The sequence below is a fragment of the Cololabis saira genome, chromosome 9 (genome assembly GCF_033807715.1).
Source record: "Cololabis saira isolate AMF1-May2022 chromosome 9, fColSai1.1, whole genome shotgun sequence".
Taxonomy (NCBI): domain Eukaryota; kingdom Metazoa; phylum Chordata; class Actinopteri; order Beloniformes; family Belonidae; genus Cololabis; species Cololabis saira.
The window spans coordinates 7,156,349-7,182,783 of NC_084595.1; the positions used below are offsets into that span (position 1 = coordinate 7,156,349).

At 40.9% G+C, this 26,435-nt stretch overlaps 1 protein-coding gene across 1 annotated transcript in view; it reads left to right on the forward strand.

Moving 5' to 3' along the window:
- si:dkey-112e17.1 (uncharacterized) overlaps positions 1-26,435 on the forward strand; it is a 66,225-nt gene that overhangs the window by 31,176 nt on the left and 8,614 nt on the right. Inside the window, exons 3-5 of the mRNA XM_061729754.1 lie at positions 7,692-7,743; positions 16,590-16,713; positions 22,595-22,737. Coding sequence (XP_061585738.1) covers positions 7,692-7,743; positions 16,590-16,713; positions 22,595-22,737 — 319 coding nt within the window. The remainder of the gene's footprint in view (positions 1-7,691; positions 7,744-16,589; positions 16,714-22,594; positions 22,738-26,435) is intronic.

Consider the following 26,435-nt stretch of genomic DNA (forward strand, 5'->3'; position numbering starts at 1 on the left):
CCTACTGGTTCGGATTGGATTTGGCAAGATAGAGGTTTTTGGGCTTTTTCTCAATCTTCAGCAGAGCTGGTAGAGGAGCCAAAAATTGTACTCAAGTAAAAGTACTGTTACTTCAGAATAATATGACTCAAGTAGAAGTAAAAAGTAGTCATCCAAATAATTACTTGAGTAAAAGTAAAAAAGTACTTTGTGAAAAAACTACTCAAGTACTGAGTAACTGTTGAGTAACGTCTGATTTATTTTTTTTAACACAACCATTCAGACAAAAGTACAAAATAATCATCTTCAGGCAAATTAAATCAATAAAATAAATTATTATTAAATTAATAAAAAATAAAAAATAGTATTTTATATATATATATATTATATATATAATAAAATAAATTAAAATAATCTTAAAGTAAATTCAAGTGCTTTAATAAATAATAATAAAAAAAATAGAATAAAAAAATAAATTAATGAAAAAACTACTCAAGTACTGAGTAACTGTTGAGTAACGTCTGATTTATTTTTTAACACCAACCGTTAAAACAGACAAAAGTACAAAATAATCATGTTCAGGCCAATTAAATCAATACGATAATAAAATAAATTAAAATTAATAAAAAATAAAAATAGCTTAAATTAAATAGTCTTAAAGTAAATTCAAGTACTTTAATAAATAATAAAATAAATAAAAGAATAAAAATAAATTAAGTACAAATAGCACAAAATTTCAAGCCTTTGTACTTTTCTTTTTAACCAGAACTAGAACAAAACATGAACTCATAGAAACTCTGTGTGTGTTTGAGGTCTGTGTAAATGTGACAAAACATGCAAAAAACAACATTTTTTCCCAAAGAATCACCAGTGATGTCATGAGATTGACGCGTACGTGGATAAAAGGGATAAAAGAAAAGTAACAGCTCAACGTAGCCTAATGTAGCGGAGTAAGAGGAACAGTTTCTTCTTCACAAATCTACTCAAGTAAAAGTAAAAAGTATAGTGATTCAAAACTACTCCTAAAAGTACAACATTTCCCAAAACTTACTCAAGTAAATGTAACGGAGTGAATGTAACTCGTTACCACCCAACTCTGATCTTCAGTTTCGGGAAGAAAGGGATTTGATATGATTTGTGTTTAATTTTGAGTTCAGCTTGTTGTCTAACTCGTCATCAGGCACAATAACACCGCAGGTTCCTCTGCTATTGAGGAGAAGGAAATTAAAAGCACATTGCTTAATAAAATGAGAGCGTAATTAGCAAGACAACAACACAAGTGAGGCAGATGCCAGGAAATGCATAATCGTGAAACCATCAAACTCATAAGCAGCATCGGTAGACGTGTTTTCGTTATTCAGTTTTCCTCTATAAATTTAAAATGAATTCTGGACAACCATTTGGCACCTAAACCTGGCAAGGCAAGCAGACGGGCAAGGTTTGATTGTTCAGGTTTTAAGTAGCAACTGAGTTTAACTCCCACGATCTCCTGTGGTCAGAGAAAATCCAGAGGTGGATGAGAGTCGCAGCGGGGGTTTCCCTGGAGTTGACCGGTGTTAGGTAATGACTCATTCAGCTCTAAGTCTTTTTTAATAAGTGGGCACATGCTGAAATGTTTTTTTGCATTCTTCTGTGGTTCAGAAGAATGTGAGAACAGGGGGGAAAATCGTGTCAGATATTCCAGAAAACACCATGATGACAGGTAAGTCGGTTTGATTTTTATTCAGCTGGAAACACACGGCAACGTGAGTGCCTGTGCACGACCCACGGGATCCAATCAGCATGGAAAATGCTCAATTTAAAACAAACAAAAAGAGTTCGTCTTGCACTGATGTCTTGTTGAGTAAAGTAAGCACTTACTACGGTGGCCGAGACCCGCCATTGCTGAAAATAAAAGTTACGCTGCAAACAGAAACAAACACCGCTGCAAATAAAAGAAACGCTTAGCAAATAAAAGAAACGCTGCAAACAAAAAGAAACGCTGCTGCAAATAAAAGAAACGCTGCAAATAAAAGAAACGCTGCAAATATAAAGAAACCCGCTGCAAATAAAATAAAAAAACCACAAAAAAAAAAAAAAGCCACAACAGAAGTGAATTACCGGGGACTGTTTTTGCCGATGCACCGGTGTTGCACATTAAAAATTACACGTAGCGACGTTGAACACTAACCTTTTCACCTATTTTCTCGTTCGTTGTTCTTCTTATTCCTCGCTCTTCTTATTTATTCCTTTTCTCTTACGTCCTCTTCATCTTCTTCTTCTCCTCTCACGTAAAAAACACCTGTGCATCGGCAAAAATAGTCCCCGGTAATTCACTTCCGTTGTGGCTTTTTTATTTGCGTCGTTTTTCTTTAAATTTGCAGTGGCGTTTCTTTATATTTGCAGCATTTCTTTTATTTGCAGCGGCCTTTGTTTTTATTTGCAGCGTTTATTTTATTTGCAAAGCGTTTATTTTATTTGCAGCGGCGTTTCTTTTTATTTGTAGCGTTTCTTTAATTTTCAGCAATGGCGGGTCTCGGCCACCGTAGTAAGTGCTTACTTTACTCAACAAGACGAGACCCGCCATTGCTGAAAATAAAAGTTACGCTGCAAACGGAAACAAACGCCGCTGCAAATAAAAGAAACGCTTAGCAAATAAAAGAAACCCTGCAAACAAAAAGAAACGCCGCTGCAAATATAAAGAAACCCCGCTGCAAATAAAATAAAAAAACGACAAAAAAAAAAGCCACAACAGAAGTGAATTACCGGGGACTGTTTTTGCCGATGCACCGGTGTTTTTATGGCCTAACACATTAAAAATTACACGTGGCGACGTTGAACACTAACCTTTTCACTTATTTTCTCGTTCGTTGTTCTTCTTATTCCTCGCTCTTCTTATTTATTCCTTTTCTCTTATGTCCTCTTTGTCTTCTTCTTCTCCTCTCACGTAAAAAACACCGGTGCATCGGCAAAAATAGTCCCCGGTAATTCACTTCCGTTGGGCTTTATTTGCGTAGTTTTTTTTAAATTTGCAGCGGCGTTTCTTTATATTTGCATGGTTTCTTTTATTTGAAGCGGCCTTTGTTTTTATTTGCAGCGTTTATTTTATTTGCAAAGCGTTTATTTTATTTGCAGCGGCGTTTCTTTTTATTTGCAGCGTTTCTTTAATTTTCAGCAATGGCGGGTCCCGGCCACCGTAGTAAGTGCTTACTTTACTCAACAAGACGAGACCCGCCATTGCTGAAAATAAAAGTTACGCTGCAAACAGAAACAAACGCCGCTGCAAATAAAATAAACGCTGCAAACAAAAAGAAGCGCTGCTGCAAATAAAAGAAACGCTGCAAATAAAATAAAAAAAACGACGGAAAAAAAAAAAACCACAACGGAAGTGAATTACCGGGGACTATTTTTGCCGATGCACCGGTGTTGCACATTAAAAATTACACGTGGCGACGTTGAACACTAACCTTTTCACTTATTTTCTCGTTCGTTGTTCTTCTTATTCCTCGCTCTTCTTATTTCTTCCTTTTCACTTACGTCCTCTTCGTCTTCTTCTTCTCCTCTCACGTAAAAAACACCGGTGCATCATCAAAAATAGTCCCCGGTAATTCACTTCCGTTGTGGTTTTTTTATTTGCGTGGTTTTTTTTTAATTTGCAGCGGCGTTTCTTTATATTTGCAGCGTTTCTTTTATTTGCAGCGGCCTTTGTTTTTATTTGCAGCGTTTATTTTATTTGCAAAGTGTTTATTTTATTTGCAGCTGTGTTTATTTTTATTTGTAGCGTTTCTTTAATTTTCAGCAATGGCGGGTCTCGGCCACTGTAACTTACTGCATTTCAGGCTTGCATTCAAAAATAAAATAAATAAATAAAATAAAGTTAGGACAGTCTTTTTTTTGTTGTTACTGCCTTGTAATGTCGCCATTCCTTCACTTAAAAGCTATTTTAGCAATTAAAACAACATTTAGTCCAGTTCTTCCAGGAAGGACGCATTAAATGTGCATCAGCACGGTGTTATCATTGGCTCGACTCGCACGGCCGGTTTGTTCTGACTGGACTGGACTTTGTCACCGACTTCAAACACTCCCCACTTAGGGAACCTGAAGGAGCCACGGTGTGTTGACTTACCCACGGTCTACCAACGCCAGAAAGATCCTAAAGCCAGCACTTCTGTGTGACCTGCTGTGACAACCAGGTAGAAATTGTAATTAGGGCCCGAGCACATGCAGTGCGAAGGCCCTATTGTATCTGTAGGAATTTATTTTCTCGTTTTTGTTTTTCTCGTTTTTCTTCCGACGAAAGGAGGGCCTTTTTCCCCCCTAAACGTGCCCCAAAAGTCACCAAATTTTGCACGCAAGCCAGGCCTGGCGAAAAATTTGATATTTAATGTTTTGCATTAATGGGCGTGGCCTAACGGCTCAACAGCGCCCCCTAGAAAACTTTGTGCCTCAAGCCCCACAATACGGTTTGACGTACATGAACGAAAATCGGTACACACCTGTATCATGTCGCAACTTAAAGAAAAGTGTCTTGGCGCCATGGCCGAAACCAAACAGGAAGTCGTCCATTTTGAACATTTTGAATTAATTGTGTAATTTTGGCGCAATTTATGCCACTTCTTCAGCCGCTTCTTCGCCCGAACCGTAACGTGCACCCAGGTGTGTTATACATCAAAATGTGCGTCTCCATCCTGCGACAACGCGCATTACTTTTCTCAGTCAAAAGCGTTACCGTGGCGACGCTAGATGCCGAAAAGCAGGCCCCCCTTCATCTGATTGGTCCATATTTGATAGTTCCTACTTACTGCCATAACTTTTGAATGGTTTGACATAATTCAATTCAATTTTATTTATATAGCGTCTAATACAACAAAAGTTGTCTCTAGACGCTTTCCAGAGACCCCACCCAGAACATAAACCCCCGAGCAGTTATTACATAAACAATGGCAGGTAAAAACTCCCCTAGTGGGAGAAAAACCTTAAGCCAAACAGTGGCAAGGAAAACAAGGGAAGAAACCTGGACCAGGACCAAGCTCATAAGGGGGGACCCTCCTGCCGAAGGCCAGACTGGTGGGTCAGGGACGGCAACAGCACAGCAGGCAGGTGGAAGCAGCAACGGGATGACCAGGGGTGGGGACCGCAGGCCAGCACGCAGCTCCCGAAGCTCCGGCCCAATCATCAAGCCCCAGGTTGGGGTGCAGGGTCGGGGAAAGGTTAAGAAGGGGCAGGGCCAAAGAGAGGAGTCTTGAGGGACGAACCTTCTCCCCCGCCCAAAAGGGGCCGTTACCCTGCCCCCCTCACTCCCACACTGCAGGATCCGGTGTTTTGCATAAAGAGTCATGAAGGGGAGCGATGCGTGAAACCACTAACAACTAACTCTGGCCGGAACAACAACAACAACAACAACAACTCCGCTAGTCGAAATGTCGAGAAAAAAGTGGAAATGTCGAAAAAAAAAGTTGAAATGTCGAGGAAAAAAGTTGAAATGTCGAGAAAACAAGTTGAAATGTCGAGAAAACAAGTTGAAATGTCGAGGAAAAAAGTTGAAATGTCGAGAAAAAAAGTTGCAATTTCGAGAAAAAAATTGAAATGTGGAGAAAAAAAGTTGAAATGTCGAAAAAAAGAAGTCGAAATGTTGAGCAAAAAGTCGAAATGTTGAGCAAAAAGTCGAAATGTCGAGGAAAAAAAGTTGATATGTCAAGGAAAAAAAGTTGAAATGTTGAGCAAAAAGTCGAAATGTCGAGCAAAAAGTGGTCTCCCCTCAGCAACTCAGAGAAGGAGGAAAGCAACCAAATTCTGCAGTGTCTGTACAGCCGTCCGGATGAGCCGTCCAGTGTGATGTGGATCTACGAGCCAATAAGATTCTGCTCCCGTCGTTACGTAACCAAAATGTGATTTACATCGGTTGGCCTCCGATGTGTGAAACCACTAACAACTAACTCCGTCGGCCGGAGCTTCCGACATTTTTCCGTAGCGGTGTATCGCGTCATTCAGGCAGCCAATCAGCACAGAGCCTCATTATCATAGCCCCGCCCACTCAGAATCCTGCATAGATAATGAGGTTAGAGAATGGGAAGATAAAGACATGGTTTAGAGCAGGGGTCACCAACCTTCTTGAAACTGAGAGCTACTTCGAGGGCACTGAGTAATGCAAAGGGCTACCACTTTGATAAAACACTGCTGAAATAACAAAGTTACACAGTTTACCTTTAATTTAACATTATTATTAATGAAGACACTAATCGTTAATGATTCATCAAAAATAATTATTCAGAATGATTAAACAAGGTAGGAAACGGATACATTTCAACATGCAATATTTAATTGCTTATATACCTTTCCAAAAGTTTCATTTTCAAATGATCACTTCCACAACAATTTGCAGGAAATCTTTTTCAATTTTCACAAGCCACTAACTGTTTTTATCAAATCATGAACTCTGAAGCAGGTTTGTACAAATGATCAATCATGTAAGATTTAACAAAAATGGACTCCTTTTAAAATAAATATTTTGATATTTACTAAAATGTCTCTCCACGTTGTGCGCCTGATTTATAGTTCCGCGTAAAATGGACGCACAGCCTACGGCGTAGGGTACGCGGTGCTGCGTACCCTACGCCGTAGGTTCTGCGTTGGGTTAAAGCGGAACCTGAAATCAGCCTTTAGCCGTCGCCACAGTCGCATCGCAAATGAGAGACACAAAGTTTTCTTTCACGTTAGTGAAAAAGAACTCTCCCTCCCATTCACTGTGAAAATTTTCCTGCCATGTTTTTGTCGGTAGAAACCGCTTTCGTCTCCTCATCTTCGCTTTGCAGCGCTCACAAGCTCGTCTCAGCAAAGCTGTGTTTGGTCATGCGCACTAGACTGACCTGACTTTTTTCATGATTTATATATTTATTTTTATTTACGTTTTTGTGTATTCGTTTTTGAGTTTACATCACTGTGAATGTAATTTAAAAAGAATAGCAACACAATTAAATACAATTTTAGACAGAGCTAGTTCGGGATTAGTGCTATTTTTAGAACTGGCCTGCGGGCGACTGATGCGGTCGCTGTGGGCGACCTGGTGCCCGCGGGCACCGGGTTGGTGACCCCTGGTTTAGAGGCAGAATTTCTAATTTATTTAGCAAATACAATCAAAAGCTTGTTTTTAAGACATTCAAGGCCTGTTTAAAATAGGTATTAGATGCCATAATAGGTCCCCTTTAACAAATGAAATGCCGTTGACGAGTCAAAATGTGAAATATCTGGGGTTCGTACTGTGTGCAGTGAAATGGAAGTCAAAATAAATGTAAGAATTTCTATGTTTGTTTCTAAGTGAGAAATAGTGCAAGTCCAACAAGAAAAACGTGACATGTCTAGCAATCAGAACTAAAAACACAAATATGGGAAATGTTAAGAGTTGAATAGACCACTGGAATGAATCCAAGATTGCGGCGCATCCAGCTTCATCATCCAACACCCCAACAAGGCAAATTACTGAGTGGAAATAGCCACAGGTATGTGGGAGCTATTTTACTATATAGTTATGGTGGCACTTACAGTATCAACCCTCCCATTTCAGCCTAGCTGGATTGAATTGTGTCCATTCTCACGTTTCACATTCAACTTTGAACACTAGAGTGGTTTTCATTTGAGACGGAACGCTGCCAAGAGTGGGACACACTAAGGATACTCATAAAAGCCTTTTCTTTGTAATTAGGTATTGAATTGATTTGGTACTTCATGTTTTCCAGACCCAAACTGTGTCCAAAAAGAGCCAGTTCCTGCACGTCAAGCAACTCTGAGGTACAGAAACCACTGCAGTCAAGGGGAGAAAAGAGAAGTACAATTGTGGGCTTATGATATATATATATATATATATATATATATATATATATATATATATATGTTATAATATAAATCTTTCTGTCTTTCCAACCTTTTTAACTTAAATGAATAACATTTCTGAGTGTGGTCAGGGGATTAATATAATAGTTTTATTTGATGCAGGTTTTTTTTTGCCAACATTAATGGCCATTTTGCTTAGGTAGAAGTACTCAGGTAGAAGTATAGATACTAGAGTTTAAAAATACTCCTGTAGAAGTTGAAGTATCAACTCAAGTTTTTTACTCAAGTAAAAGTATAAAAGTACTGGTTTCAAAACTACTTAAAGTATTAAAGTAAAAGTAATGTAAGGGGGAAAAAAGACATTAAGGACAAAAGCTATTGTAAATGAATGTATCTTAGTATAATGCAAATATATTAAAGAACCATATATGTGTACTATTGAGCATTAACATGTGTTTCAGAGAGCAGGAGATATGATGACTAGTTGCCTATAAGTATTGTAATGGTGCAAAAAGTCAAACTTCAGAGGCATGTTATCATTTATCCTAACCTTTATTGGAATGTACATCCAAGTTTAGTTGCAGGAATCTGAGGGAACGGATGTAAGAACAAAACTGGACAAGAACATCTGAAACAACCACAACCAAATTCACTCTATCCGGATGGAGCAATTTAACTGGATAGTTTTTATTTAAAGGCCGAAATGAAATAGAGTAACGAGGCTGTTTTTAAAATGTAAGGAGTAAAAAGTACAGATAATTGTGTGAAAATGTAAGGAGTAAAAGTAAAAAGTCGTCTGAAAAATAATTACTCCAGTGAAGTATAGATAACCAAAATTTCTACTTAAGTAAGGTAACGAAGTATTTGTACTTCGTTACTTGATTTATATCGGCTAACAAAAGATTTTACACTCATAGGAGTTATTTCAACACAAGAATTTTATCTTAATTCTTATTAATAACTTTTGAGATGTTTTGTTTTCTAAAATCCATACGTAATACTTATTTGTATCATCGAAATATTAAGATATGTTTGGCTGATACATTTCATTATGTATCGAAATTTGATTGACGTCAAGTAAATCATTGGATGGCTCTAAAATTGTTTACACTTCATCAAAAATGTCAAACATATCATTTGTTGTTTTAAAATGCATCTGAAATAATAAATAGAATTGTAAAATGCACCCGTAAGTATTCAGTTTTCATATTAACACCTCACTTTTACTGCTCTGCAAGCACAACTGCTCTTAAAGATCAGTGGAAATAAAGAGGCTAACTAGTGCACAAAATAAACTATGACCAAATAAACACAAAAATAAAGAATGACTGAGTATAGCAGTATGTCAAGTTTTATTACACAAACAATGACAATAATATGTAATTTGAGGTTGTTTTGTAGTTTTAGTTTAGGACTGCAAAGGAACAAATGGTTTTTTCCTTTTTAATATCATGTTACGCAAAACCATCAAATTGAAAGACGATGCACTTTGTTTTTCACAGCTGCACATCTTTTAATTAAAAAAGGTTTTTGGTTTTTTAAGTGCATTGCCTTTTTATGTAGACATTGTGTCAAAGAGAATCAGATGTTTTGTCTGTTAACATTTGTTAGACGACAAGCATTTTCTGTGAGTTGTTTGTTTTTCCCCCGATTCTTCCACCGTTATTTTGCTTCTCTCTCCTTGTGACTGTCTCTTATCCGCTAACCGCCTTCTTGTCTTTTTCCTTATTCGTCAGTCACACATTCCTCTGAAAACTGAGCTTTATCTGGGATCACTGAACTTTTCTTTCAATATTGTGCCACTGAAACCCGCTCTATTCACTCCGTAGCGCTGCCCTTCAACTCCGGAGGGTTGCACCACCGGAGGTTCAACCAAGGTCACACATTCGAAACAAAGGCTATTTATTAACATTTTTAAAGCCTCATTATCCCTATCAGCTGTGTTTTAGTAGTGATTACACGTTGTATTGCAATGCTTTCATCTTTTTTCACTACTGGAAAACACGATCAAGTGCACCTTCAGTAGAAATGCATTTTATTTAGAGGAAATGCACAAAACGTACAGTACGCCGTATGAAATTATTCAGATTCCCTTTCAGCTGTTCCACTTAGGTTTCACTGACAAACACCTTTTGCAAGGATGCTGTGTTCTTGTACTGCATTTGGATTTTGTGTTGCATAATTTTCAGAGGTGGTAGAGTAGCCAAAAATTGTACTCAAGTAAAAGTACTGTTACTTCAGAATAATATGACTCAAGTAGAAGTAAAAAGTAGTCATCCAAATAATTACTTGAGTAAAAGTAAAAAGGTACTTGGTGAAAAACTACTCAAGTACTGAGTAACTGTTGAGTAACGTCTGATTAATTTTTTTAACACAACCATTCAAACAGACAAAAGTACAAAATAATCATGTTCAGGCAAATTAAATCAATAAAATAATCAAATAAATTAAAATTAATAAAAAAATAGCTTAAATTAAAATAATCTTAAAGTAAATTCAAGTATCCATCACCCAAGCCGAGGTCACTGAGGTGGTTCGTAAGCTCCTCAGTGGCCGGGCACCGGGGGTGGATGAGATTCGCCCTGAGTACCTCAAGTCTCTGGATGTCGTAGGGCTGTCTTGGCTGACACGCCTCTGCGACATTGCATGGAGGAAGGGCACAGTACCGCTGGGGTGGCAAACCGGGGTGGTGGTCCCTCTGTTCAAAAAGGGGGACCGGAGAGTGTGTTCCAACTACAGGGGGATCACACTTCTCAGCCTCCCGGGGAAAGTCTACGCCAGGGTACTGGAGAGGAGAATACGGCCGATAGTTGAACCTCGGATTCAGGAGGAACAATGTGGTTTTCGTCCCGGTCGTGGAACACTGGACCAGCTCTACACCCTCTGCAGGGTGCTCGAGGGTTCATGGGAATTTGCCCAACCAGTCTACATGTGTTTTGTGGATCTGGAGAAGGCATTTGACCGTGTCCCTCGTGCCATTCTGTGGGGGGTGCTGAGTGAGTATGGAGTCCGGGGCCCTCTACTAAGGGCTGTCCGGTCTCTGTATGATCGGAGCAGGAGTTTGGTTCTCATTGCCGGCAGTAAGTCAGACTTGTTCCCAGTGCATGTTGGACTCCGGCAGGGCTGCCCTTTGTCACCGGTCCTGTTCATAATTTTTATGGACAGGATTTCTAGGTGCAGCCAGGGGCCGGAGGGGATTAGGTTTGGGAACCTCAGGATTTCATCTCTGCTTTTTGCAGATGACGTTGTCCTGTTGGCTTCATCAGACCGGGACCTCCAGCATGTGCTGGGGCGGTTTGAGGCCGAGTGCGACGCGGCAGGGATGAGAATCAGCACCTCCAAAACCGAGGCCATGGTTCTCGACCGGAAAAGGGTGGCGTGCCTTCTCCGGGTGGGTGGAGAAGTCCTGCCTCAGGTGGAGGAGTTCAAGTATCTCGGGATCTTGTTCACGAGTGAGGGAACAATGGAGCGTGAGATTGACAGACGGATCGGTGCAGCGTCCGCAGTTATGCGGTTGATGTACTGGACCGTCGTGGTGAAGAAGGAGCTGAGTCGAAAGGCGAAGCTCTCGATTTACCGGTCAATCTACGCCCCTACCCTCACCTATGGTCATCAACTTTGGGTAGTGACCGAAAGGACGAGATCGCGGATACAAGCGGCCGAGATGAGTTTCCTCCGCAGGGCGGCTGGACGCTCCCTTAGAGATGAGTTTCCTCCGCAGGGCGGCTGGACGCTCCCTTAGAGATGAGTTTCCTCCGCAGGGCGGCTGGACGCTCCCTTAGAGATGAGTTTCCTCCGCAGGGTGGCTGGACGCTCCCTTAGAGATGAGTTTCCTCCGCAGGGCGGCTGGACGCTCCCTTAGAGATGAGTTTCCTCCGCAGGGTGGATGGACGCTCCCTTAGAGATAGGGTGAGGAGTTCGGTCACCCGGGAGGAGCTCGGAGTCGAGCCGCTGCTCCTTCACATTGAGAGGAGTCAGCTGAGGTGGCTTGGGCATCTGTACCGGATCCTCCTGGACGGCTCCCTAGGGAGGTGTTGCAGGCATGTCCCTCCTCCCTAGGGAGGTGTTCCAGGCATGTCCCTCCTCCCTAGGGAGGTGTTCCAGGCATGTCCCTCGAGACCCCGGGGAAGACCCAGGACACGCTGGAGAGACTATGTCTCTCGGCTGGCCTGGGAACGCCTCGGACTCCCCCCGGAAGAGCTGGAGGAAGAGCTGGAGGAAGTGTCTGGGGTGAGGGAAGTCTGGGCATCCCTGCTGAGGCTGCTGCCCCCGCAACCCGGAAACGGATGAAGCGGGAGAAGATGAGTGAGTGAGTGAGTGAGTGAGTAAATTCAAGTACTTTAATAAATAATAAAATAAATAAATTAATAACAGAATAAAAACATAAATTAAGCACAAGTAGCACAAAATTTCAAGCCTTTGTACTTTTCTTTTTTAACCAGGCAGAACTAGAACAAACATGAACTCATAGAAACTCTGTGTGTGTTTGAGTCTGTGTAAATGTGACAAAACATGCAAAAACAAACATTTTTCCCAAAGAATCACCCAGTGATGTCATGAGATTGACGCGTACGTGGATAAAAGGGATAAAAGAAAAGTAACAGCTCAACGTAGCCTAATGTAGCGGAGTAAGAGGAACAGTTTCTTCTTCACAAATCTACTCAAGTAAAAGTAAAAAGTATAGTGATTCAAAACTACTCCTAAAAGTACAACATTTCCCAAAACTTACTCAAGTAAATGTAACGGAGTAAATGTAACTCGTTCATCAGCTCAATTTTATTTATAATAATTTTTTTCAAGGTTTTTTTTTTTTTTTTTTTGGCTAGAGTGGCCTTTATTTTGAAAGCGAGAGGGGACGGCGCACAGTAACGAGTGACAGGCCGGGATTGGAGCTTGTGCCGCCGGCACCAGGCTGATGCCCTCTGTACATTGTGCGCTCGTACAACCGACTGAGCTATTCGGGGTCCCTTCAGTACGGTGGCCAACAAGGGCCAAACGCACTGCAACGGCCTAATGCGTCTCAGTTAAGGAAAACGGCTTCAAGTACAGAAACGATTCAAATTCACAAACTCAAAAAGAGGAACGTGGTGCAAATAAAAAAAACGTGCTGCAAAAAACAAAGACAAATGCAGCATCATCAAACGCGCTGCAAATAGAGAAACGATGCAAAGCACAAAACGATATAAAACAAGAAACCATCTTCAAAGGAAAAACGCTTCATAACCGGTTACCAGTTCCCACTGTATGTTTAAACCCTGGATGTAAACACTGTGGTTCAGTCAGCTGTTCGGTCTCTCTCTACATCCGTGTGTCTGTCCATTGAGCTGTTACGCTGAGAGCGCCCCCTGCAGGTTTGGTAACCGGTTATGAAGCGTTTTTCTTTTGAAGATGGTTTCTTGTTTTATATCGTTTTGTGCTTTGCATCGTTTCTCTATTTGCAGCGTTTGATGATGCTGCATTTGTCTTTGTTTTTTGCAGCACGTTTTTTCATTTGCACCACGTTCCTCTTTTTGTACCTCGTTTTGAGTTTGTGAATTTGAATCGTTTCTGTACTTGAAGCTGTTTTCCTTAACTGAGACGCACTAGACCGTTGCAGTGCGTTTGGCCCTTGTCGGCCACCGCACTTCAGCTCAATTTTAAGTCCCATTGATGGTAGTGGTTGCAAGACCACTTAGGGAACAGGCTATTGATTATCTGGCATCCCAGGCAGGATGCACACCAGCGCTACATCCTTCCCCGGCTGCACGGCCAGTACAACTAAGTCAATGATGGGTTCTTTGTCTTCGTCATATCTCATTTGGCCACCATTGGGAAAACCATCTCCCACTGACTTTTAGGCAGCTCGACCAATGGGCGATTTCCTCTCTAGCCCATTAAAACTCACTTGAATCAATTCCTAAAAGGGTTTGGGCTCCATTAAGGTCCACCAGTTGATCAATTTTAATCACCTAATCAAAGGCAAGGGGTAGAACAGTTGTACGGGGCTGCTTGAGCAGAACAATCTTCCGCCAGCTTCCCCCTCTACATTAATAAACCCAAACCAACAAACCATGAGGCTTCTACAAAGCATTGCATCAAACCAGTTTGGATGGATCCTGCAACCTTACTGGAATGGTGTATGTCCTTTCTGGACTATGGACGAATCCTGGAGCCCCGGCCCTGGAACGTCTAACACGCCTCTATGGAGCGGGACTGGCCATTCACGGGGCCAGCACTCCGGCCATAGTCACAACGTTTACATGCACAGAAAGTTGAATTGTTGCCTTAACCCAACCAATATCGAATTTTTAACAGCCATGTATACACCTTAGCCCAGGGGTCGGCAACCCAAAATGTTGAAAGAGCCATATTGGACCAAAAACACAAAAAAAAAAGAAATATGTCTGGAGTCGCAAAAAACTCCCTTTCCTACTTCCTTCCTTCTTTCTCCCTTTCTTCCATATTTTCTCCCTTCCTTACTCCCTTTCCTACTTCCTTCCTTCTTTCTCCCTTCCTTCCATCTTTTCTCCCTTCCTTACTCCCTTTCCTACTTCCTTCCTTCTTTCCTTCTTTTCTCCTTTCTCCCTTCCTTCCATCTTTTCTCCCTTCCTTACTCCCTTTCCTACTTCCTTCCTTTTTTCTCCTTTCTCCCTTCCTTCCATCTTTTCTCCCTTCCTTACTCCCTTTCCTACTTCCTTCCTTCTTTCCTTCTTTTCTCCTTCCCCCTTCCTTCCATCTTTTCTCTCTTCTTTCCTCCATTCCTTCTTTTCTCCCTTCCTTACTCCCTTTCCTACCGTCTTTCCTACTGTCTCCCTTCCTTCCTTCCTTACTCCCTTTCCTACTTCCTTCCTTCTTTTCTCCTTTCTCCCTTCCTTCCATCTTTTCTCCCTTCCTTACTCCCTTTCCTACTTCCTTCCTTCTTTCCTTCTTTTCTCCTTTCTCCGTTCCTTCCATCTTTTCTCCCTTCCTTACTCCCTTTCCTACTTCCTTCCTTCTTTTGTCCTTTCTCCATTCCTTCCATCTTTTTTCCCTTCCTTACTCCCTTTCCTACTTCCTTCCTTCTTTTCTCCTTTCTCCATTCCTTCCTTCTTTCCTCCCTTCCATCTTTTCTCCCTTCCTTACTCCCTCTCCTACTTCCACCGTTCCTAGTGTCCTACAGCTGGTTCCTGGTGTCCTCCAGCTGGTTCCTAGTGTCCTCCAGCTGGTTCCTAGTGTCCTACAGCTGGTTCCTAGTGTCCTACAGCTGGTTCCTAGTGTTCTCCAGCTGGTTCCTAGTGTCCTACAGCTGGTTCCTAGTGTCCTACAGCTGGTTCCTAGTGTCCTACAGCTGGTTCCTAGTGTCCTACAGCTGGTTCCTAGTGTCCTACAGCTGGTTCCTAGTGTCCTACAGCTGGTTTGTGTGGTTATTTGGGAGTTTTTTGGCAGAGCAGGACCTCGGTACACCATGGCTTCCAAACAGAAGGAGACTGATTAGGATTGTACTGGAACTGTGCTAATCGTACTCACCTGGCTCTGTTCCCTGAATGTCTGCCTGCCCCCCTGCCTTGCAGCTGTGCTGAAACCACAGACGGCCAAAACGGTAGCGGCCGTTACATTCTTTCAGAGGGTCAGTCCACCCAGGTCAAAAATCACTTCCACAGAAACAGTGGTTTGAATTCTTTCTTTCTAGTTACGATTCCCTTTACACTGCAACTTCCTACATGAATTATGTTTGTTGCACCAATAACCACTGTTTTCCTTTTAACTAACAACTCATAATAGTATACAGGACTGTCTCAGAAAATTAGAATATTGGGATAAAGTTCTTTATTTTCTGTAATGCAAAAATGTCATACATTCTGGATTCATTACAAATCAACTGAAATATTGCAAACCTTTTATTATTTTAATATTGCTGATTATGGTTTTCAGTTTAAGATTAAGATTCCCAGAATATTCAAATGTTTTGAGATAGGATATTTGAGTTTTCCTTAAACTGTACACCTTTTGTCCTTGGTTGTATTTATATATACAGGACTGTCTCCGAAAATGTTATTGTGATTTTCTGTAATGCAATTACAAAAACAAAAATGTCATACATTCTGGATTCATTACAAATCAACAGAAATATTGCAAGCCTTTTATTATTTTAATATTGCTGATCATGGTTTACAGCTTAAGAAAACTCAAATATCCTATCTCAAAAAATTTGAATATTCTGGGAATCTTAATCTTAAACTGTAAACCATAATCAGCAATATTAAAATACTTACTCCCTTTCCTACTTCCTTCCTTCTTTCTCCCTTCCTTCCATCTTTTCTCCCTTCCTTACTCCCTTTCCTACTTCCTTCCTTTTTTCCTTCTTTTCTCCTTTCTCCCTTCCATCTTTTCTCCCTTCCTTACTCCCTTTCCTACTTCCTTTTGGATTTGATTATGGCTTACAGTTTAAGATTAAGATTCACAGAATATTCTAATTTTTTGAGATAGGATATTTGAGTTTTCTTAAGCTGTAAGCCATAATCAGCAATATTAAAATAATAAAAGTCTTGCAATATTTCAGTTGATTTGTAATGAATCCAGAATGTATGACATTTCTTTTTATTTTTTTTTATTGCATTACAGAAAATAAAGAACTTTATCACAATATTCTAATTTTCTGAGACAGTCCTGTAAGTGCAAAATGCCCTTTGTGCCGTGCAGATGCTGCTCCGAGCGCTGAAAGACACTTCTTCCACAGCTGGCTGTAGGGCATAAATGCTTCACTCAACTTGTTTGCACTGCTGTTACAATGATGATGTGGGCGTGTAAAATAATAAATAAATAAACTGAGGGTCATTTTGTTGTAGGTGCCAGAGGGAGTCCAGAACACTGGTGCCGAGGTCAGTGAGCTGCATCTGATGGCTGAAAATCAGGTCAACCGGGAGACGACCATAGAGCCGGACAACAACAACGACAGCCCGCCACACACAGGTTGGGTGCACACAAAACTCTGCAGACACAGACTACGTTTACATGCAGTCAAAACTCGGGTTATTGCTAATATTCCGGTAACTGAAAGATTCTGAATATTCCGTTTACATGGTAATTAATCATTTGGGATATCTGGATCAAACCAGCGACGCGCGGAGAACGTCATGACGCAATTCCCGTCATTTCTGCTTCTTCTTCCTGTATCCAAATTCAAAACAAATGCTGCTTTGTGCGACTTTTCACTCTCCTTGTAAATCTTCTACCCCGGTACTTTCTACCGTCTACAAATGCAGAAATGTTCATATCCTTCATTACCGTATTTTCGCGACCATAAGGCGCAACTTTTTTTTTTTTTTTTTTTTTTAAATGTGCCGGGCGCCTTAAGAAACGGTGCGCCGTGTCTATTACCTGAATTACTGTAATGTAAGGCCGGCCATGAGAACGGTAAAGGGAGAAGGGGGCGGGTGAAGCTGAATGAGACCATCCACTGAGCTGTTAATGCTTGATGTGTAAAGTGAAATAAAATACAATCAAACTAAGTTTTGCTCCCGCTCTATTTAAATAAGCACACTTGTTCTGCAGCGCGCGTGTGTTTTGCATGTCGGAACCGGTGACTTTCCCCGGTTAAAGCAGCGGCTGGAGCAGCGCGGTGATGGGCGCTGCTGCAACCCGACTTCCTGGTTCCCCAAGCGGTCCAATCGACCTGGTTCCCGGCCGCTTTGCGAGCAGAGATTTCTGGGGTCTGTCTCAGGTCTGATCAGCTTCACCCTCCGAAATTTGCAGCCAAATCTGTCGGTTACAAACCCGGTACCGGACCCCGACATGCGCGGGTGTGTATTCGCGGCGCGACACACAGATTCTCATTTATGTAGCGCTTGACTGGCGCAGCTGATGGACAGAAACCTATGGTGATTTTTAAAAGAAAAACTTTGCATAAGACGTTTCCAGCCGGAGTCATTATAAGGACGAATGGAAAGGGGGGGGCTGGATGAAGGGATGATGATGATCAGGTGGCTGAGACAGGTCTGGAAATTCGGACTGGAGCTCCTGTCGGATACAAACCCCGGTACCGGCTCCCCGACAGCGCGTGTGTGAGCGGGTCCAGCGCGGGGGAGCAGACGGGGAGCGGACCCGGGACCAGCGCGGAGCGGGACCCGGGACGCGGGACCCGGGACGCGGGACGCGGGACCCGGGACGCGGGACCCGGGACGCGGGACCCGGGACCGCCGAGGTCGGGATCCGCAGCACAACGCAGCACAACGGGGTATGAAACGTTTATTTTCTTACCTTTATTTATTCAGGGGTCTGTCCCAGGTCGGAACAACTTCACCCTGCGAGATTTTCAGGCAAATCTGTCGGTTTGATCTCTGGTAGCCTAACCAAGATGCAGAGGATGCGCTCAGGAGCCGCCAGGCTCCCGCCGCGGGTTTGCCGGGCCAGGGCGCACCATCCCCGGGGCAGATCCGGCCGAAATGCCGCTGGTCTTTCCCCGGGAGCCCCTACTCCCATACAGGTGGGTGGCTTCGGTCCCAGCCGGTCCGAACAGGTCACATTCCCGGTTAAAGCCGCTGTGACGCGCGCTGCTCCACCCCGCTGGGGAGAGACGGGCTCTGCGCGGTGGAGGATCCGCACAACGGGGTATGAAAAGTTTATTTACTGTTGTGCAGAAAGTGACTGACACCGAGGAAATTCGGACTGGCGCAGCTGAATTAGCGGAGCTCTTTAATGCAGAAACAGAGGTTTTGCTCCCGCTCTATTTTTTAAATAAGCGCTTGTGTGCTTGTGTGTGCGTTCTGCATGTGTGTGCGTTCTGCAGCGGGTGTGTGTGTTTTCCGGCCGGCGTGTTTTGCGGCACGCGTGTGTGCAGCTCTGCTCTGTAGACTGCGCCTTTTGGGTCGGTGCGCCATATGTATGTTTTAAATCTAAAAATGACACACAAAAATGAGGGTGCGCCTTTCCACACGGTGCGCCGAATGGTCGCGAAAATACGGTACATTTATGAAGTGATTAGTCTCCTTAGGGCTGGGCGATATATCAAGATTTTAATATATATCGATATATTTTCAAACGCGATATGGTACGAGACTATATCGTTTATATCGATTATTTAAAAAAAAAAAAACACTTTTTTTTTTTTTTTTTACGATTTTGATATAGCTTATTTTGGGACGAATTGACTTGAATGTTTTATTTGAGATTTGCAAACATGTTTTGTTATTTGCACAACTGTCAACCTCAGTGGAAAAGTCTGCCTGTTACTGTCTACATTGTATTAATTGCACAGTGTATTTTAAATGAATTGTTATGCAGGAAATGGATTTGTTTTATTTTATTCAAGAAGCATTTTTATTCTATATATGCAGGCAGTTTATTTTTATTTCATTTGTTTTATACATTTTGATATTGTGCAGGCCTCTGTTAATAAAAGAACCTGTGTGACATTTGGCACGAGGCTTTGTATTAAAACTGACTGTTTTTTTAAGGGTTTGCCTCAGATAAAAATGATGCTAACAGAGATGCTAACAGAGATGCTAACAGAGATGCTATGCTATAATGCTTTGGGGGAAACCCCAATTATGTCACGGAAAAAATATCGATATATATCGAGTATCACCATTCAGCTAGAAAATATCGAGATATGACTTTTGGTCCATATCGCCCAGCCCTAATTCTCCTCCTGGTCTTGTGTTTCTCCGTGTTTATAAGAACTTCCTGGACTCAAAAGACCAGGACTCCTTGTGAACAGAGCATGAGCAGAAAACAAATTCCTGTTCCGTTTGATGGGGATATTCAGTTTGGCGTTTACATGACCCAATATTCAGGTTTTAAAAGGAGTAACCCAGGTTTTTAAAAACCCGAATATGAGCAAATTCGGGTTATTCAAAGGGGTTATTGGTGTTTACATGGCCGTGCAAATTCGGGTTATTGCCAATATTCGGGTTTTAAAAGGGTTATTGATGCATGGAAACGCAGTCTGTGATGCATTTCCACAATGCTTTGTGTTGCATTAAGAAACTTTGCAAGAAGTCCAAATCCCACAAAAAAAGGTTGATGCTGGACGAGGCATTTGACTAAAGTAGTTTCAGCAACGATAATATTACTGTGAAGAATATTAATGTTTCAACTATAAATTCCCTGTGAAGGATTGAGGATTAGGGTTGGATTTTCTGTCCCAAAATGGTACTTTCTGCTGCTGCCACAGAAAGCCGGGGATTCTAACCAATGTTTTCTAAATTGGTCGGTGTTGCATTACTCAGAATGTCAAATGTTATGTTAAATAAAAGTAATTAAAGACCTTGTATGGAGTGTTCAATGAAAAAGAAAATTGCATTTGCTTCGGATAAGTATGCAAGCTTTTTTTCCTGGAAAAAACCAGGAGACTTCTCTCGTTCCCAGTGGGACTGAACCCAGGCTGAGAGATTTGTGGGTTGTGGCATTTAACCCACAAAGTGTCCTGGGTGTAGTTTGAACAGGCCAGAGCAGTTCAGATCTAGGCTACATGTGCTACAGTCACTTTATGTTAAAGTGACAGCAAGGAGGGTTTTTTTTCATCTTTGTTCATTTCATGGAATATTTAATTCTTTTTAGGAAATTATGTCTTGCTTTCCTACCATTGGCAAAACCCCCCAGTATCTCAGACGGCGTCAGAAAGGAGATTTAACCCATTAGTTCATGTTCCAGACCAGATGTCAGTACCACTCAAAGTGACCAAACTTACTTATGATTTTTGAAAAGATCCATGTCTATAGATGATATTTTGGTAAGACAACCTTCCTGAGTGGCAGTATTTTGTGTTCTAATGTTATATATAAAACTAAGCTGGTTCCTTATCTCATTGTTATGTCCTTTATGTCGTATATTTGCATGATAAAGACCAGGGGCCTCATTTAAAATGGACTGCGTAGGATTCATACTAAAAGTGCACGTACACTCAAAAGCCGAAAATGTCGGGCGCAAAAAAAAATCCGGATCAATAAAACCATGTGCACGCACACTTGCACGCAATGTTTGCTTTATAAATCACAGTCCAGCTGGAAGGCTGCGCAGCTGAATCCGCCTCATATCCCGCCCTCTACACACCCACTTTTTACCATAAATGCATATGGATGAGTCTACTGAGCATGCGCAGTGGCTTCCTGCAGCCTGTTTGACGTCAGAATGAATGAGAGGGTGTCCAGCCACCGTGACACTGACTTTCACGGAGACTTAGATCTAGATGTTGTAGATGATGTGGAGGACAGGAAAACCACATTATTTGGTGGTCACAGTAAAAGTTAGAATAAGTATATAAATAGTATACAATAAAATAAAGCGAGTGAGTGGCAGCACGCCGTTGCTGCCCGTTAGTGCCACGACGCAATTACCACTGGGGACAGGGGGGACATGTCCCCCCCCACTTTTCAAAATCATGTATTTGGCCCCTCACTTTACAGTTTAAAAACTAACGGTAGGCTCAGCCTGTGATTGCAAATCCTCAAGACTGGCGATGCGAAGACGGGAGCGGAGCCCCGCGGCGACGCGCACCCTATGCCGGACCCTACGGCGTAGGCTCTGCGTTGGTGTAACGCAGAACCATAATTCAGGCTTAAAAGTAAACACAACATGCGCGCACCCGGCATGACAGGCAGATATACACGGGGAGAAGAGACTATTTCTTTAATTTTTATTTTGTTTAAGACTTTATCCTTATGAACGCAATTGTTATATAGTCCAACCTTATTTTAATCAGAACACTTTCTTTTTTCCTCTTCAGCTCGGATTGTCACACACCTTGTCACGATTGATCATTAGATGATTAGACCGCTGCAATTAACCACTCATTTGAGGATGGGAGTATGATATATGTACGTCCTGCAAATGCCTGCGTAATGGCTTATTCGTGGAACACATGGATCTATGATGGTGCCGGCTTGGGTGTAAATGGATCTGTCAGTCTGATATGTGATGACATTGACTATGTTTACATGCAGTCCGAATTCGTGTTATTGCCAATCTTCACGTTTTAAAGTGGTTGTTGAGTGCATGTGGACACAGTCACTGGGAGTATGACATGTATCTGGCTGCATTTCACCACCTCACCTCACCAACTTTCAGGCACTTTTTCTGCGCAAGCAAGCTTTATAGATGAGGCCCCAGTTTGTGACATTAGTGGCTGTTATAGTTTCCTAGGAGCCTAATGATGCTCTTCTAGTTTAAGGCTCACAATGACCGGTAACAACAATATAGTAGGGGTATATTATACATTTCCTGAATCCTTATGGTGCTGTGAGTATTCTAGTTTTTGTATTTTGTGTCTCTGTTGTTCCTAGATGACACAGGGCTAAAAGATAGTATATCTTTTAGGCGAAAATTGTGTAAAAATGTGTGTTGTTTATAGTTTAAAGAGCTGCAGTGACCTCTATGTTGGTCAGAAAGATTCACATCTTAGCTTGAATGAATGCTTAAAATGATACCAAAGACAATATAGTGAAACATTGACAGATTTCCTGTACATGAGTCTAAACCAGGATATGCAGCAGCATCTAAAATGTAATTTTCTGAACTTCCTGAGCTGATAACTATGATCCAGCTGCCACTCAGGAAGGTTATCATACCAAAATATCATCTATAGACATGGATCTTTTCAAAAAGAATAAGTAGGTTTGGTCACCTTGAGTGGTGCTGATATCTGGTCTGGAACATGGACTAATAGGGAAACCCTATAAGTTAAAAATTGGATAAATTGAATGCAACTTCATTGACAGGAACTATGAGTTTGGATTATGCAAAGCCACACAAACACATCTTAGGTTTTTTTCCTAAACCGCAACCTAGATCCAATATATTTGATATTGGCTCTAGTAAAGATTTGCAACAAATGTTTGGATTTGTGTTTGTGTAGTCGGCGGTGGAGGAGAAGTTCCCCAGAGCGCAGAGGTGGATCTTTCCTGCAGCGGTTTGACTGAGCTCGACATCGGCGCGGACGATGTTTTCATCGTGTCGTCAGGCACGAGCCCGAGCGGCCTGCCCTTTTCCCCGCTCACAGTAAGAAACACTTTTTTATGTCAAAACAATGTCTGTGGTGTCATGCATCAAATCCTGCAGCAGAGCCCGGCTACTATAACGCCTGACAGCGTGGCTGCTCTGCAGAGCTGGGTAGTAACGAGTTACATTTACTCTGTTACATTTACTTGAGTACGTTTTGGGAAATGTTGTACTTTTAGGAGTAGTTTTGAATCACTATACTTTTTACTTTTACTTGAGTAGATTTGTGAAGAAGAAACTGTTCCTCTTACTCCGCTACATTAGGCTACGTTGAGCTGTTACTTTTCTTTTATCCCTTTTATCCGTGTACGCGTCAATCTCATGACATCACTGGGTGATTCTTTGGGAAAAATGTTTGTTTTTGCATTTTTTGTCACATTTACACAGACTCAAACACACACAGAGTTTCTATGAGTTCATGTTTGTTCTAGTTCTGCCTGGTTAAAAAAGAAAAGTACAAAGGCTGGAAATTTTTTATTCTGTTATTTTATTTATTTTATTATTTATTAAAGTACTTGAATTTACTTTAAGCTTATTTTTATTTAAGCTATATTTTATTTTTTTATTAATTTTAATTAATTTTATTATTTTATTGATTTAATTTGCCTGAAGATGATTATTTTGTACTTTTGTCTGTTTGGTTGTGTTAAAAAAATAAATCAGACGTTACTCAAGTACTTTTTTACTTTTATTCAAGTAATTATTTGGATGACTACTTTTTACTTCTACTTGAGTCATATTATTCTGAAGTAACAGTACTTTTACTTGAGTACAATTTTTGGCTCCTCTACCCACGTCTGTTGCTTTGCAGGGGGCTGCAAAAGGGTGGACAGTTTCCATGAAACTGTCCCCGGGAGGTTAAGCTGTAAAACCTGGGAAATATTTCACTTTTCAATCATGTTGTACATTGTTTTGCGGAATAATGTAATAACAGGGAGAAAAAAACGTATAAAAACAGTTGTTCGATGCCAAGCATCTATAATAATATATATAATATCCTGGAGTGGCTAACATGATTTACAGTTAGTGGTGGATGAATAAATAGAAAGATGTAGATGAAAAGATGAGGACTCTTCAGTGAGTGTGTGTAAACTAAACCATCCAGTTCCGTGGTCGCCGGCCTCTTCTATTCTCTTCCTACTAAAGTGGTGTTTTGAAAATCTTAGATTTAGCATACCTGATTTATTTGTCTGTAAATTACGCGTCTGACCACCATCACACGGACATCTTTTGTGCATTAACAAAAAACAAATTGCAAACTGTTTTGGAAAAATTTGTGTTGCATTGTTTCCTTTAGCATCTTTTTTTTCATCTTTTTTAAATTAATTAATTTATTTTCTACTCTTTTTTTTTTTATTCTTATATATTTATATTTATATCTTACTTACTTTACTTTTATTTTCTTTGCTCTTTATCGATATAAGGACCAACATCTTCGATGAAGCTCCTGTAATTTCGTTCTGCTACAGCTAGTGACAAAACAATGACAACAATAAAGAATATTGATTTAAACAGGTTTTCTATGTTTGTTCAGGTCAAATATTTTAGTAGCTTAGCTGCTGGATGTAGTATTTGGCATCAAATAGTGCTGATTCAATATAACTGCTGCTGCATGCAAGTTTTTACACAAAAAAAAAAAAAATATATGTATGTATATATATATATATATATATATATATATATATATATATATACACAGTATATAATTATTATTATTATTTATTCATATTCATCAACTATTATAGGCTAACCCGCAGTTTTACACATTTTCATGCTGGTTTCCAGTTCCTGTTAATTTCCTTGAAATGTTTTTCTTCCTACCTCCCTTTCGTCATTCGTTCCTTTATTACCTTCTTTGCTTTTACTTCTTTTCTTATTTTCTCCATTCCTTCCTTCCTTCTTCCCTCCCTTCTTTCTTTCCTTTTCTCCATTCTTTCCTTCCTTTCCCCTTTCCTTCCTTCTTTTTTCCCTTCCTTACTCCCTTTCCTACTTCCTTCCTTCCTTCTTTTCTCCTTTCTCTCTTCCTTCCATCTTTTCTCCCTTCCTTACTCCCTTTCCTACTTCCTTCCTTCCTTCTTTCCTTCCTTCCATCTTTTCTCCCTTCCTTACTCCCTTTCCTACTTCCTTCCTTCCTTCTTTCCTTCCTTCCATCTTTCCTTCCTTCCTTACTCCCATGGGAAATGTCTTGGGAAAGTTTCCAATTCAGAAAATTCACAAATGTTTTGAATCAGACATGTTTTGATTCAAAAAAAGCTTTTATCAGATGCTATTTATCAGTTTCCTTAACATTTATTTAAAATGATAACCAGAAAATGCTGAAGTCTGTGAACCGTTAACGTCCTGGAGTAGCCGCTACCTGCTAGGTGTGAAGACGCTAACGCAGTAATGGAAACGCCGTGGACTCGTTTCATTTGATCACTTCCTTTATGCGACATGGGCGAGGATTGAATTATTTATTTAATTTAAAGATCACACTCTCACTGGGTGTTCTTATTACTCGGTGGAAGTGTTCCAGGAGCCAGTGAACATCAGAGGTGGCAGGGCATTGAAGCGACGGAGCGTTCCCAATAAGATCTATTATGCTGGCGTATGCAGGATACAGTCAAACTACGAAAACTATGACATAAATGGGAAGTGGGGATAATTAAAAGATGGGAGGACCTTTTGCAGAGTCGGGCCCTTTTTTTTCTTGCTCTTTTGTATTCCCTCGGAATAAGAGTTGGCATAAAACAACTCTGGCAGCTTTTTGAGGGACTGGCAAGCTTTTCTGCAGCCTGGGCTAATGGAGCATTATCAACAGAGCCAGATTCCCAGCCCAAATTGTGTGTGTCGGTGTGTGTCGGTGTGTGTCGTGCACACTTTGGCACACAGTGTGTGGTCTGTCTGTGTGTGTCCTCAATCCAGACATCCATGTAAATAATGTTGGGGCAAATGTTGCAGGAAACACTAGCGGAGAAAAGGCAAAACTTCATCTGCTGAAGTTTTTAGTTGTAGGTGGATTTAGGGATGGGCGGTATGGACTAAAAAATGTATCACGATAATTTCTGGCATTTATCCAGATAACGATAAAAATGACGATAAAAAAAATAACAATTCAACTCCATCTTTGTAAATATAAATCTATCTCGCTCTCAGATCCACCATGTTTGTTACACAAAAACCTCATCAACCGGAATTTATCCTGCTTTCTTTCTTTCTTTCTTTCTTTCTTTCTTTCTTTCTTTCTTTCTTTCTTTCTTTCTTTCTTTCTTTCTTTCTTTCTTTCTTTCTTTCTTTCTTTCTTTCTTTCTTTCTTTCTTTCTTTCTTTCTTTCTTTCTTTCTTTCTTTCTTTCTTTCTTTCTTTCTTTCTTTCTTTCTTTCTTTCTTTCTTTCTTTCTTTCTTTCTTTCACTCTTTCTTTCTTTCACTCTTTCTCTCTTTCTTTCACTCTTTCTTTCTTTCACTCTTTCTTTCTTTCACTCTTTCTTTCTTTCTTTCACTCTCTTTCGCTCGCTCTTTCTTTTTTTCGCTCTTTCGTTCTTTCTTTCTTTCGCTCGCTCTCTTTTTTTCGCTCTCTTTCTTTCTTTTTTCTCTTTCTTTCGCTCTCTTTCTTTCTTTCTTGCTCATATCTATCTTCCTTCCTTCCTTCCTTCCTTCCTTCCTTCCTTCCTTCCTTCCTTCCTTCCTTCCTTCCTTCCTTCCTTCCTTCCTTCCTTCAC